At 53.2% G+C, this 14,262-nt stretch overlaps 1 protein-coding gene across 3 annotated transcripts in view; it reads right to left on the reverse strand.

Annotated features, from left to right (window-relative positions):
- SOX13 (SRY-box transcription factor 13) overlaps positions 1-14,262 on the reverse strand; it is a 42,955-nt gene that overhangs the window by 22,868 nt on the left and 5,825 nt on the right. For 2 of the 3 annotated variants that reach the window (XM_082432611.1, XM_082432610.1), the window contains exon 1: positions 5,524-6,323. The exons of the other annotated variant lie outside the window; for it this stretch is intronic. In XM_082432611.1, coding sequence (XP_082288737.1) covers positions 5,524-5,645 — 122 coding nt within the window. In that variant the 5' untranslated portion in view covers positions 5,646-6,323. Of the gene's footprint in view, positions 1-5,523; positions 6,324-14,262 lie in introns of those variants that run through there. 3 annotated transcript variants of the gene reach the window in all.

Below are 14,262 nucleotides of genomic sequence, written 5' to 3' on the forward strand. Positions count from 1 at the left end.
ACTTCACACCCATTATGATGGCTATTATTTTTAAGAAAAGAAAAAGCAAAAGGAAGTGTTGGCAAGGATGCAGACAATTGCTGGTGGGAATGTAAAACGATACAGCTGCTGTGGAAAACAATATGGTGGTGTCTCAAAAACTGAAACATAGAATAACCATATGATCCAGCAATTCCCCTTCTGGGTGTATACCCAAAGGAGGGAAAGCAGGGCGTTGAAGGGATGTTGCTCACCCGTGCTCATACAGCATTATTCACAATAGCCAAAAGGTGGAAACAACCCAAGTGCCTATGGAGGAATGAATGGATAAAATAAAATGTGGTATACATATACAACAGAATATTATCAGCCTTAAGGAGGAAGGAAATTCTGGCACATGCTACAATATGGATGAACCTTGAAAACATTACGCTAAGTGAAGTAAGCCTAAGTGAAATAATAAAAAGACTAATACTTCTTGATTCTGCTTATATGAGGTCCTTAATAGTTAAATTTATAGAGACAGAAAGTAAAATAGAGGTTACTAGGGGCTGGGGAGAGGCGCAAAGGGGAAGTTATTCTTTAATGGACACAGAGTTTTAGTTTGGGATGACACAAACTTCTGGAGATGGACAGTAGTGACAGTTGCACAATGTAAATGTATTTAATGCCTCCAAACTGTACAATTAAAAATGATTAAAATGGTACATTTCATTACTGTATATGCTACCACAAAAAAAAGATGGAGAACATGAAACTGCTAATAATTTACACCTTCATGGCACCTTTAATCTTGCAGACAGGCAGAGGTGAGAACATAACACAGACTCACAGGCTGGGGACTCACGTCCGGCCAGGGGTCAGGGAGCGCGCAGGTTGGAGACCGGCTGACTTTAGAGAGCCCCTTGCTCACAAAGCCATAATTAACGTAACTAATTGAAGTGTCTAAAAAGGCCAGACCCGCCCCACCAGCTAGGCCTTCCTTTCAGTGCCTCCCTCACCTCTAGGAACAATGAAAGGCTTTTACCTGCCATGCAGAGACAGGTGTATTCAGGATTCCTCAGCAGGGAGGGAAAGGGATCTGGGGGCAGGAAGATGGGGATAGAGGAAGAGATTTCGCTCACTTCCTCTAAGTCAGTTCCTTGGCTTTCCTGGAAATGCTTGCCTCAATTGTCCTTCTTAGGGTGGCAGTTTCAAGGAAAGCACTGGGCTGACGCCTGGTTTCCAGAACAGCTCTCCCCCCACCTCCCCACCCCCGACTTGCTGAACAACCCTGGGCAGTTACTCTACAGCTCTGGACCTCCTTGAGGTCCATTTGGGGAGGACAGATACTCTAAAGCAGGAGGTCTGAGCTAACAGAGGGGGTGACTGGGGTGGGGCCACCTTGGGGAGAGAAGGAGGGAAAGGAGCAGCCTTCCCAGTTTTCAGAGTCATCCACTTATTGCACAGGTGCTGGTTTCTGTGGGCCACTCGAATCATCCTTTTCCTCTTCAATGAATCACAGGCTGGGACCAAAGTCCCATCCTGCCCTAAGGTTCATTTGATATTTCCGTTTTCTATTACTGGTACCTTTACTGGTAAAAACAATCCCCGTTCCCACTTACCCAAGAACACATCCCAGCGTTTCCAGTATCTAAGAGCTGCCTGTGCTCCATGGCCTGATTAAGAGTTCAGGCCACGCTGATGGCCTTCTACTGCAAGAGAACCTTAGGGATTTTCTATGGAAACTGAAAAAAGCCACTGGCATCTCTGTCCATCTTTGTCCAAAGAAGAAGAGAGATGAGCGTCCCCTCCCCTGCTCTTGCCTCCCTAGGCCCTCCCTCTGCCCGCACAGGGCCATTAAAGCTTCTCTGCTTCCCTTCCCCCACAGCCTGTCGCCCTGACCCAGGGGGTGAGGGTCAATGATGGGGTCACTGGAGGCGCCTAGCTCAAAACCAGCTCCTTCGCTTAGGAAGGAATTTAACCCTCTCCCTCCTGGCTCATGACTATCCACCCTAGCAGATCTACGGATATGGAGGGGAAAAGTTATTGCAGAGAGGATCACACAGACCCACGTGATAATTCTGAGTGCACAGTGGAAATGAGCCCTGGATTTGGAGGCAGAAGGTCTGAGTTTGAGCCCTAGCTCTGCCACAAAATCAAGGTGCAATCCTGGGCAAGTCTTAATTCTCTGAGCCTCAATTTTCCTATCTGTAAATTGGGAGTCAAAATACACCCCACCAGATTGCTTGGAGCCTCAGCACAGTGATTTTCTAAATGTCAAAGCACTTAATACACTTGATGGTTTAGAAAGCCCCATAAAAGTATAAGGGATTTGGACGCTTGTAACTCACTGTGGGGCCTGAGACACACCACCCAACCTTGCAAGGTCTCAGTTTTTCCATTTGCACATGGGATAAATTATTACTTCTTCTCTCAGAGATAAAATTTTAAGCTGGGGGTGGGGGTTCCAAGGTCTTTGATGTTGCAGAAATATAAGTGCTGCTAAGCCCCTGGTTTCTACCTTCAGACTGCAGCCCAAATCAGCAGAAAGATCGTGACAGCACCTGCCATTTTTCGAGTGAACACAACAAGCTAAGTGCCTCACAGATATTTTTGGCAGCAACAAAACCCATTTTATAGTTGAAGCATCTGAAGCTAAGGGGTGGAAGCAAAATCCCACTGAAGGTCCACCTGACTCCAAGTCCAAAACCACAGCACAAGGACCTTGGAGAAAAGGCCGCTTCCCCACAGGCACTCCCAACCCAATTAGCCCTCTCGGCTGTGGGGCTGGGTGCCGGGGGACAGCCTCCACTTCCTGCCGGGTTCCTGCAGGCAGCTCCCAAGGGCCCAGAGTCCAAAGGTTAGTTAAAGGCTGTCTATTACTATGAATTATTAAAATTCACCAGCAGCTGGGTTTGGTGAATGTGGTGGTTTCATGCTTCCAAACGATCCCAACTTACACGTGAATTTCACCAGTTCTGCAAAAATCCATTCTATCTGGTGTAGAACTGTCCCCCTTAGTGACCAGTTTAAGGGACAACACTGGGCAAAGGACAAAAGGCAGTGCACTCTGAGCCATATCATTCCTTCTATACCTGGCAACACCCTGCCTGCAGCTAGTGTGTGAGAGAGTTCACCCCCTTTTCTGGGCTGCTCCCCAGCGCCAGCACAGCGGGGTCCACACACTGGGGTCCACGCCCCGGCCCACCTCCATCCCACACCCCCACCCCTGCTCCAAGCTCCTGGAACACTTGGGGCAGCAGCTCATTCCCTTGCTTCTTTGAGTGCATGGGTCACTCCTGTAACAGAATAACCACAGCAATAATTACAGCAGCAAACGCCTGGATAAGACACACCCCCTGTGCCAGACACTGTCTGAACACTTTCCATATAACCCTTTTTATTTAATCCTCTCAGTATCAGGTATGATTGTCAGCAGCATTTTACAGTTCTGGAAGCTGAAGCACAGATTAGTTAAGTAACTTGGCCAGGGTCGCACAGCATATGTGTGTGCCAAATCTGAAGGAAGAATACAGTGGGGGCTGAGAGAGGTGTCACAGCCGACAAAGTCTGTACCCACCACGCTCGGGAGAGGTGCTCCTCCCCCTTTCCCAAATCCCACAGAGGCCATGCCCATGACCCAAGGGAGGAGCTGCCCCACATCCACACAGGCGCCAGGAGAGCCGCACTGTCCCACCCCAGCACAAGCCCTAACAACCACCACCGCGGTGGCCGCGATACTAATACCAGCTCCCACTTACCGGAGTCTCCTATACTCCAGGCCCCGAAACTAAGCACTGTAATATATACATCACTTCACTTCACTGAATCCTTTTAACCTTGGGAAGTAGGTATTAATCTTTTCCCACTTTGTAGGTGAAAAAACTAGGCTCTATGAAAGTTCTAGTATTTGCCAGAAATCTCACAGCTCAGAAGAAGCAGAGCCAAGACTCAAACTGGGATCTGTCTGACTCCACCTTGTACCTAGCCTCAGAAACCAAGCCCATGGAGACAGAAACAGCTCCAGCAGTCCTGGTGCCCAGGCCAACTCAGCTGAAAGGGCTTGTTCCCACAATGCAGCTATTTCCCATGATCCTGTCTCACCTCCCCAGACAGATTACAGCTTCCCTGCGGGCAGGGTCTGGCCTCCTCCCCCCTGCCTCACCCAGTGCCTTCACATAATAAGGAATTGGTAGAGCTTATTCATCCCTGAATACCTTATTTGTTAAAAATATATATCAAACCACTGCCTTTAAAAAAGACATCCAGAGATTAATATTGATCAATCCTGAACAAAATAAGTTTGCTCATTCATCGAGGAACGGCACATCCCAGGAAAGCTGGCCACACTCACTCACTTGAGCCCCTGCGGGACCAAAGCCGGGGTGAGTGTGGGTCAGGGCAGACCAGGAAAAGGGACCTCCCCTCCGCAGGCTGCCAGGCTTGGCCTCATACCCTGGGAAGCCGCAGCCCTGCAGGGGAAGGGAAGTTGTCTGATTACCAGATGGTTCAGCACGACCTGAAGGCAGCAAAAATGTCTTTGAATGGAAAGAAAAAGCACAGGGTTCTGTTGGAAGTTTGTTGCAGAATAATGAGAGAGAAGTTTCAGCCTGAATGAATGAGCCACCCATTCTGAAAGTTCTCTGAGACACTCTCTGGTTCCTCACTGTCAACAAAGTCCTAGCTCCTTGGCCTGCATTCAAGGCTCCCTCTGACCTTGGAGGTCTCTTCCTAACTGCACTATAAGGTAATGCCCCCCGCCCCCCTTTCTACCGCAGCAGGGCTCCTTAGCCTCTCGGCTGGTAGCTTAGTCCCCGTTGTTCCTTACAGCACCTGGCACAGAGGAGCCCTACTAACATTTGTCTTAGCAAGACACAGGGGCTTGCTAATGGAGCCCCGAGTCTGGTGCTGGGCCCAGAGTACGTGTTCCATACACACCTAATGAACTTATCCATGCCAGATCAAATCTCAGAGTTCATCCTTTCATGAACCCCTGGCAAGAGCCTTGAGCTGGCCGGGCAAGAGGATGTCAACCCATAGAACAGAGGACAAGGAACCCGTCTCAGGACTGAGTGGCTGTCAGCTGTGTGAGGATAATAATAAGATAATAGTCCAATCCTCACAGCTGGAAACCAGGCCCATTCTCTCACTGCCCAACATCCCTCTCCCCCACTACCCAACGCATTACATTCTCTGCCCTGGCTCTTTCCAGAGTCCCACAAAAGCTTCTTATCCTTCCAGCAAGTCTGCCCTTCAACAGCTATCCAACGGCACCAAGCTTGGGGACATAGTTGGGATGCGAGAAACAGCCACTTGAGTGGTTCGCTCTCCCCGAAGCAGCCTGGGCTCCTCCCAGCCATGAAGCAGAGGCCCGGGGATCAGGCACCACCGCCCCTAACACTGAGAAGCCCTCCACTGACCAAAGTTCTCTGCCCTTTGGCACCTTGGCCCCCTGGGGGACGCTGACCCCTTGAAGAATGGCTAATGTAGCTACTTCTAGTCAAAGCCAAACAGTTGGGAGGGGAATGAGGGGAAATCAAGGGAAGAATGAAACCAACTTACATGAGGAGTGGATGGAGGAAGGGGGCTTGCTTCCAGGAATGGGGACTGGTGATGAGTCCAGGGAAGCGTAGAGGCCAGCCTGGTGGAGGGGGCGCCGCGGGTGCTGCTCCTGCCCTCTCCATCGTCTTCCGGGACCCCACACAGCAACCTGCACACACAGAGCCCAGGCGCCCGCAGAGCTCTATCTACTGCCCCGATCTCACAGCCGCCGAGCTAAATTCCACCAGCTCAGCTCTTTTGCAGAGAGGGGGTTGTTTTGCTTGTGCACCATTGTTTCCACAAGGGTGGTCATCTTGCCCACTCCCCCTCTTCTGGGGTCTTCTCCCACACAGCTGCTCTTTCTCTGTAGGGTTCTTCCCAGGCCCTGCCGTCTTGAGAAACTCTACAGTGACTCTGCTCTGAGAGTCACTGCCCTGACCCCATTTCACAGAAAGCAATCTGCAGCCCAAGCCTCAGTGGGCACGATGTGGGAGGGGAGCTCACCCCACTCACTGAAGCCATTTGGGTTCACATGGGGAGGCCATGCCATCCCCACACAGGACTGGGCTCAAACTGGCCCCGTGCTAAAGCTGCCCCTGGTACAGGCCGAGGCACCGAACGGTCAATCATAAAAGTGTTGACCTGGTTATCTTTCCTGTCCAGCCTCTTGCCATGGCCCTGCGAGTCTCCCCCCGCCCCGACAGTGGAGAACAGAATGTGCTTGGCTGCAGACCTGGTCGTCATAAATTGCTAATAACAGACTCTCAATCTGAAAAACAAAATAATAGAAGGCCTGGCCCTTTCTTTCTGCTCCTCTCATCCCCACCACTATTTCCTGCAAGGCCAAGAAGAGAAAGAAATGCCTCCTTTGGCCGCAGTCAGGAGAGAAAGCTACTCCTCAGAGGCTCACTTCTCCCCATCAACCTCGTCCTTCACGGGCACAAAAGCTGGGCACCAAGGAGCCTGAACAGGGTATGTCTTTGTTTTCCAAGGTTCCTGCCTGTCTCTAATCTCGATTTATCCTGAGATTTATTGAGCACCTGCTATGTGCCAAGCTCTGTGCACCTGCCTGTGAAGGTGCCCTGAGCCACATTCATAGGTGAGAGGGCCGCTGGGGAGCGGCAGGGAGGCCAGGCCTGTGTGTTCAGTGGCTGGGGCCACCCTCTGTGCTCACCCCAGGGAGGGCGATCAATAGCAGGGCTGACCTAAAGCTGACCCTCTGTCTGTGTCGTTTCGCCCCCCAACCCCACCCCGCCCCCCCGCCCCCATCACCTGCCCTCTGTGAGGGGGATGGGGAGAGCAGAATAGAAGTGAGGCCAGAGCCAGGAGCAGCCATCTTTGAAAAGAACAATAGTAAAAGGCAAATCCGCCTGGGGATAGATTATAAAATTGTGTTCAGTGTATTCGTTATATGCAAATTATATGTAAACATGTACATGGCCCTTGGAAAAATCCAAGCGTCACTGCTGCTCGTTCTGCCTCTCTCTTACTCAGGTAGTTTCCAGGGCTACCTAGGAAGCTATCTGACCACCTGGCCAGGAGACCCCAGAGTACTGTCCCAGCCCCATCTTACTGCATCAGCTTCTCTCCCTGACCTCACCTCACCCCGAAGACACTGGAGAAACGTGAGTACAGAGGAAGAAGAGAAAATGGGGTCATGCCCATGCTGGGCACAGCCAAGGTAGCAAATGAGGGAGGAGAGGAGGATGGTGGCCTCGCCAAGGCAAACACCCTTCCAGATCTGGACCCAGGATGGGCTCCCTGCGACTGTCAGGAGACCCAACGGACTCCAGGCATTCCTCGATGCCCCTAGCCCGTCCCATCACCAGTTCCTCAAAGCCAATGGCAGCATGCCAGGGCAGGAGACCAGGGGACCCTGCAGCAGGATCCTGGAGTGGGTTCCCACTTGTGCTGCTGCGTGGTCAGACGTGTCACGCGGATCAGCCTCATCCCTTCAGACCCACAGTCAGTGCGGAACTACGAGGCCCCACCACCTTGTCTCTAAATCCCAATTTCCTCATCCACAAAATGAGGGGCTAGATACTCTCTGCCCTTCCTAACTGACAAGGTTCATGAGGCACCCCTGAGATGAGCTGTGTGGAGGGAAGCACACCATGGAGGGCACCACCAGGTACGCACGAGGGAATGTGACTAAGTGTCCGACTCCACATCTGGATTTTGAAACTGCAACAAAAATTACTAGGGTAGCTGTCATTGTCCCCATCTGACTCTACTGCCACAGCAACACAGCATTCTCGTTTTATCCCAGGAGGGGTCCAAATGGTTCTCCCCAAGTTGCAGATGGGAAAAGCAAGGTTCTAAGAGGTGAAGTGACAGGCCTGAGGACACACAGTCTAGACCAGGGCCTTGGTCTCCTCTGGTGCCCACTGGCCTCTACCGCCCATCGGTCCCTCAAACACCAGCACAGCAATTGTTGGAGGAACGCTGGAGGGCTTCACCCCTGTGGGAAAGGCAGGATGTGGAGCCCCACTGCCTGCTGCACAGGGAGCAGCACCTGGGCTGGACCACGGAGGTCAGCTCCCTCCACTCAGTCCAGCAGGACCAGCTGGTGCCCTGGGAAGGCTGCCAGCTGGTCCTTCTGGTCCTGGGTCTTGGGCCTGACTGATCTACCCAGGCAATGGGCAGCCTGGCCCATTACCAGTTTGAAAATCATGGAAGGAAGTAGACAGACCACTGTTTCCCCCTTACAGATAGAGACCAAGGCCCAGAAAGGTTTATGGCATCGGCAAGACCACACAGAGAGTAACCCTAACAGCTCCCATTTACTGGGCAACTGCTATATATCTAGAAACTTTCCTCCAATCCCCACAATAACTCTGCCAGAGGGGAGAAGCCGTGACCCCAATTTACGCAGCTCAAAGAAATTAGGTAAATGGCCCAATATCAAGATTCAAAATCCAAAAGCTTCGAATCCAGAAATTTCTGACTCTAAGACTCCATGGTGTTTTCACCAAACCATCCTGCTTCTCTATAAGTTGAAGAATATTCCAGCGTTAGACTGAGTGATTCATAATGTATTGGTGTGGGGAAGAGGAAGAAAGATACTGAGTGACGACCAAAGTTGGCACCTGACCCTGGAACAGACTAGGGATGAGCCCAAACCCCCTGCCGCTCAGGCCCTTTGCAGCCCAGCCCAGTCACCCTCCAGCTGTCGGGCTCACAGACCCTAATGCAGGTGCAAACAGGAGCCTTCACACCTCAGGGCTGCGGCTCACATGGTGCCCCTGCCTGGAAAGCCCTTCCTACATTCCTGACCAGAAAACTCCTATACCTCACTCAAAGCCCAGTTCAAATGTTGCCCCTCCTTTATGAATCACTCCCTAATAATCCTAGAAGAGTTGATTGTTCCTCCAGGGCATTCCAGAGCCCTTGGACATCCCTAGTCTCTAGTACTTGACTGGACTGCAATTATTTGTTTACCTGTCTGCTTCCTGCACTCTGAGGAGATTTGAGCCCCTGATACTCTCTCAGGGCCAAGGACAATAACGGAACAATAACGGCCTTCTCTTATGTATCCCTTACTATACAATAGGCATCTCTTCACACATTCAACCAACATAACAGTCCCATGAGGCAGCGGCTATTATCACCCCTATGTTACAGATGAGGAAACTGAGACACCGAGAGGTTAAGTTACTTGCCCAAGACCACACAGGCAGTCTGGCTCCAGTCCGTCTGTCTGTGCGGGTACTATGCTATTCTTCCTTGCCTCTCCATCCCTAGTACAGTGCCTGGCACATGGCAGGTGTGCCGTAAAGGTCTGTTTCGTTAAGGGCTATGGAGGGAGGAGGGTGTTGCTGCACCCCAGCCAACTCCACCCCAAATCCCACCTGGAATCCCTTGGCCCAGGTCTCCCTACCTCTTGCCCCACCTTCCATCACTCCTGACATTTGCTGCTTCTTTCTTCTAAAAACCTCCAGGTCCTTTTCCTGTCTCCCATCCATTTCTTCCTCGGGTGCCCCAGCAGCGGTGCGGGTCTTTCTGTCTTTCCGGTGGGAAACTGAGACCCCCAGAGGCCTCATGGCCAGCGGATCTGTTCAGAGGCAGGTATCCTGCCTCCAGGGCTAGTGCCTCGTAAGGACTGGTTTTACCTCTGCCTCAAGCAAGAAAAAACAAGCACCAAGATGCAGGGGAGTCTGGAGGTCAGCACCTGCCCTTCCCTCATTCCCAGCACCCCCTGGCTGACCTGGCCACAGGTCTCGAGGCTGGGCCTGACAGAGGGGGGAGGGGGCTGCTCCCTGGGGCCGGGGAGGAGGAGACAAGAGGCCCTTTGTTTCTGCAATGCTCCTGAGACACCTGTTCTCCCTCCTGCCTGCCTGCGGCCTCCCTCCCTCCCAGCCAGCCTGTGTGAGGCCTTGTTTATCCTGCAGCCCTGGCAGCCAGACCCAGCCTGCTCCCAGCGTGGGGCTCGGCAGCCCCTGCCAGCACCTGCCTGGTCCTGGAAGCCCCAGAGGCTGCCGGCCAAGCACAATTACCCTGCTGTTGACACAGTTGTTGATTTTCGGGAGGGCAGGGAGGGACAGGAGGGGAGGAGAGAAGCAGCAAAGGCATTTAACGCCAGCCTGGCTAATTTGCAGTTGGCCCTAGCAATCCTGCACCCCATCCCCGCCCCCCACCTCCACCGCAGCTGCCTGGGAGAGGTTTGGGCTTCCAATCCCTGGGTCACTTGGGCCACACACCACAGGCAGCCCCCGCACACCCCATGTTTATTAGTGCACCCCAAAACCCATGCTCCCCCATGCTGCCATACACAATTCATAGTCGAACAAGGTTGTCAGGAGCCCCTAGCCACCCTGCCTTTGAGTGCCCACCAGTCACCCTCCCCCGCAAAGTCATGATGCCCCAGGGTCCTTGGTGAGGGACAGGACCATCAGATATGCCCTTGGAGACCCAGGTGGGGGCCCTGGAAAACATGGGGGGTATCTGTCCTTACAACCTTCTCTCCTCTCTGATGAGCTCTTGACAAGCTATCTCCTCCTCACCCTCCAGGTCATTATGTTTCCTCTTACAGGGAGCCTTTCCTGATGGCCCAAATCCGGTTGTGGTGCCCCTCCCTGATGCTTTGATGCTCTGCAGCCCTCCCCTGCACCTCCCCTACCTTCACTTTTGTCAGTGAATGTCTAATCTTTATCTTCCTCAAAACTGTGTAAAGGCTGCACTGGTCTCTCAGCCCCAGCGTACAGGGCACAGCTTTGAGGCAGGCGCCCCCCTCCTACCTGCTGAGTGATGGGCAATGGAACAGCCCTCTCAGGCCCAAACACCTACCCTACCTCCACCCCAGGTTCCCACTTTGACAGTCTCCCCTTGGATTGACAAGGCCTGGTGGCCAGTTAAAAGAGCTTCAAGAATTACCTGTTAACTTGCCACCAGCACATGAATTTAGATTGGTAAATCCGATTAGCCAGTCATCTCTTCAGAGATCAAACAGCAGGATCTTGAAGGACAAGGGATGAGTGAGTTTGATGACGGGAGGGGGAGAGAGGAAGGCAGGGACATAAAGAAGACCCAGTGGGTCGCAGGCCAGCAAAGGCGCCTGGGGGAGGGGTTACTGTGGGGGGAGGCAGGACCCTGCCCTCCTCCCCACCTGCCTGCCCCATCTGAGAACTCCTAACCCCAACCAGCCTTCACTCAGGAGTCAGGAGGTTCGCTGCGCCTGTGGCCAGTTATCCGAACAGGACTCTGACTCCACAAGGAGGGTGGTGGCAGTCAAACTCTCCAGACCCTCTCTAAACTGCCCAACACACCCATACCCTCGCTCACACACAAGCCCTCTCCTCAATTCTGGTTCCCCAAACTCCAGGTCAATCAACACCTAGAAAGGGGTAACAAATAGCCAAAAATCACCTCCAAATTGGGGGTCTCAGGCTGAGGGGTATGGACCTAAGGCCAGGCAGAGCTGGTAGAAGAGAAAGGAACTTAACTTTGTGAAAACCATAGGGACCTGATGCTCTGAACCAGTTCCAAAAGGGCCAGCATGTATATAGCTGTGCAGACTGTGCACTGCACAACTCCAAGAACGCCATTCACCCAGACTTGTACACTTATTCCAACTTGACAGTCATGTTCACCCCTTGACTTCCTCAAATACCAAAGAGAAAGCTCTTCTGCTACCTACCTCTACCCCAGGCAAGATGTGACAGATCCCCTTTCTCTGTTCTCTGCCCTGTTTCCTGGCTCCGGTACCGGTGACAGCTGAGCCCTTCACCCCGACTAAGGGGAGAGGCCTCCCTCTCCCTGCCCCACCAGCCCCAGCTACAGGACCCCACTGAGTCTCCAGAGCTCTTCCCCTGCCCACTCCACCCTCACCCCGGCTTGCTGGGGGCGGGGTGACTGCAGTCCCATGCTCACAATGACACAGTGGGAGGAGGCTGCATCTCTGTAGAGAGGGAAAGGAGGGTGGAGAGTGATCACCCACAGCCTCGGCCTCACCAGGTGCACCGCAATTGAACCCCCGATCTGTGTGAGGCACCAGAGGCTCTGGAGAGCTGAAGCTCAGGGAGGAGGGATGAAAGGAGGCCTTGCGGGTCTCCTCGGCACCGCCCCGGCCAGGCTCTCTTTCTGCCTCCCAGTCCGCTCTCCCCTTGCCTCCCTGACATTGGTCTAATGTCCCCACTGTCCCCTGGGGGCTCTTAGAGGCACAGCCTTGTCCCCGGGGGTCCAGCAGGGGCTGACCAAGGTCTTCAGGGTGTAGGCCCCGCATGGCCACTTACACACACTTACACACACATACCCTCCCTCTCCACCGGCCACGGAGAGGGGAGCCAGGCAGCCAGAGAAATGTCAGGGGTTGGAGGGGCCCCTCCCTTCTGCTTTCAACAGCTCCCTGTTCACTCCCCACTCTCCTCTCCCCACTGGCCTCAGACAGCCTGGTTGTACCTGCACACAGGCTTCCTTCCAGCCCCTCCCCAATAACCTTTTATTCGTCCTTCCCTCCTCACCCCCCCACCCCACCCTTTGAAGGACAAGCCAGGAACCAAAGCCTCACAGGAATGGGTGAATGACTTTAGGCTCCTTCAGTAGGGCTGTGTTTCAGTAGGAGCAAGGTTTCCAGAGGTTCACACCTCACACTGAGACAGAAAACTCCTCACCTTCCTCTCGGGGCTGCACGGGACCTGTCTTGTGTGGCCAGGCAGGAGTTAATTGTTTTGAGTCAGTGTGAGGGCAGCTTAAGCCAAAGCTCACTCCCTTTCCTGCCTCCCCCCAGGTGCCAGAGCCAATGTAGGAGGTCTCTGGGCCCAGTCCCTGGACAGCCCACCCCAGCCCAGAGCCCCCCTCCCAGAGCCCACCGGGGGGATCCATAGGCCTACTCAATGGTCATCCTGAAAGGGTATCAGTCCAGTGTTACAGGCCTTCTTATCATATTCCAACTACTGCCCCTCCTGCCAGGGACCCCTCTTTCTGCAGAATATTCTACTGTTTGGTCAAGCCTTGACTCCCAGTCTTCCAGAGAAGAAACACTGACTACTTTGTCTGTTTCCCCGTCTGGCAATTCGACATATATTTTAAATCCTTTCCATCCTGATTACAAAAGTAATACACATTGCTGTACTACTTTTGGAAACTACAGAAATATAGGAATTAGAAAATATAAGCTGCAATTAAAACAAAACAGAAGTCAACAAAGGGTGGAGGTCTGGGGTAGGCCACCCCCAGCTACTAGAGCTGGGGATGGCTCTGCTTGGCTTGCTATACCCCTGGAGTCTAACTGGCCACCCACCAACGTCTTGGACTTAGAAAGAAATCCCCCCACCCTGGCTGCTCCTTCAAACGGCTGGAGCTGGGTCCCCGTGGTACCCGCCTCTGCCCTCACTCAGCACAGGGCCTGGGATTGGAGCGGGGCACCTCCAGCCCTGCCAAGGAGCAGGACCCAGCCCTGAGGTTCCTACCCGCTTTGTGGGGGGAGGGGAGGGGAGGGGACGGGGACCAAGGCCCTCTGGGAACTAGTTCCCACCCCATCCTGTTCCACAGGCTGCACATTCCATTCTGAGTCAAGCAGGGGGTGGGGACTGGGGGAGGTAAGGCTGAGGGGAGGAGAACAGTCTGGCCTCCTCTGGGGCGAATCCCCCAGGGAGCTCCAGGCCTGGCAGGGATTACAGACGCAAACCACCAGGGGAGAAGGAAGCCTGAGTGTTTCTGCCCCATCTGTGGCCCCTTCCCGTTCCCCTCTCTTCAAGCCAAAACACTGACACTCTACCTCAGACATGTCCCCAGAAGACACAGAGAGACAAGATGGGGAGTAACACTAAACCCTCCCCCCCAACCTGGCCACAATCCCTAGGGCTGCTTATGGGGCTTCGTGCCAAGGCCATTTAAATGCTAAGACCACTGATGAGGGGAGGGGAGTTTGTTGTGTGTATCAAGAGAACTGAATTCAGATTTGATGGCATGTGTCAGGCTTCCCTGAGTGACCAAATGAGCCTGGGTAATGATGCTGTTTAAGAAAAAAGGTGGCAGCTAGAGATACTGTCCCCACTTCTTCCTTTCTCTCCTCTACCCCCCAACACACCCCTCCCCAATAAAAACACTCCTGGCTGGGATCTTCAACCTTTGGGTACAAATCTCAGTCCCTGCTGCTCTCCTATCTTGCCCTCATGTGCACACTCTGAGATGCTGGGCCACATATAGCACATCCTGGGCCATGCCCAGGCCTTGGATTCACCCACTGATGACCTTGGGAGCAGGCAGGGGACACCCCAGCCACTTCCTCCTCACCTCACAGCCTCTCAGAGTTCTGACCAC

This window comes from Balaenoptera physalus, assembly GCF_965194825.1.
Source record: "Balaenoptera physalus genome assembly, chromosome: 1".
Taxonomy (NCBI): domain Eukaryota; kingdom Metazoa; phylum Chordata; class Mammalia; order Artiodactyla; family Balaenopteridae; genus Balaenoptera; species Balaenoptera physalus.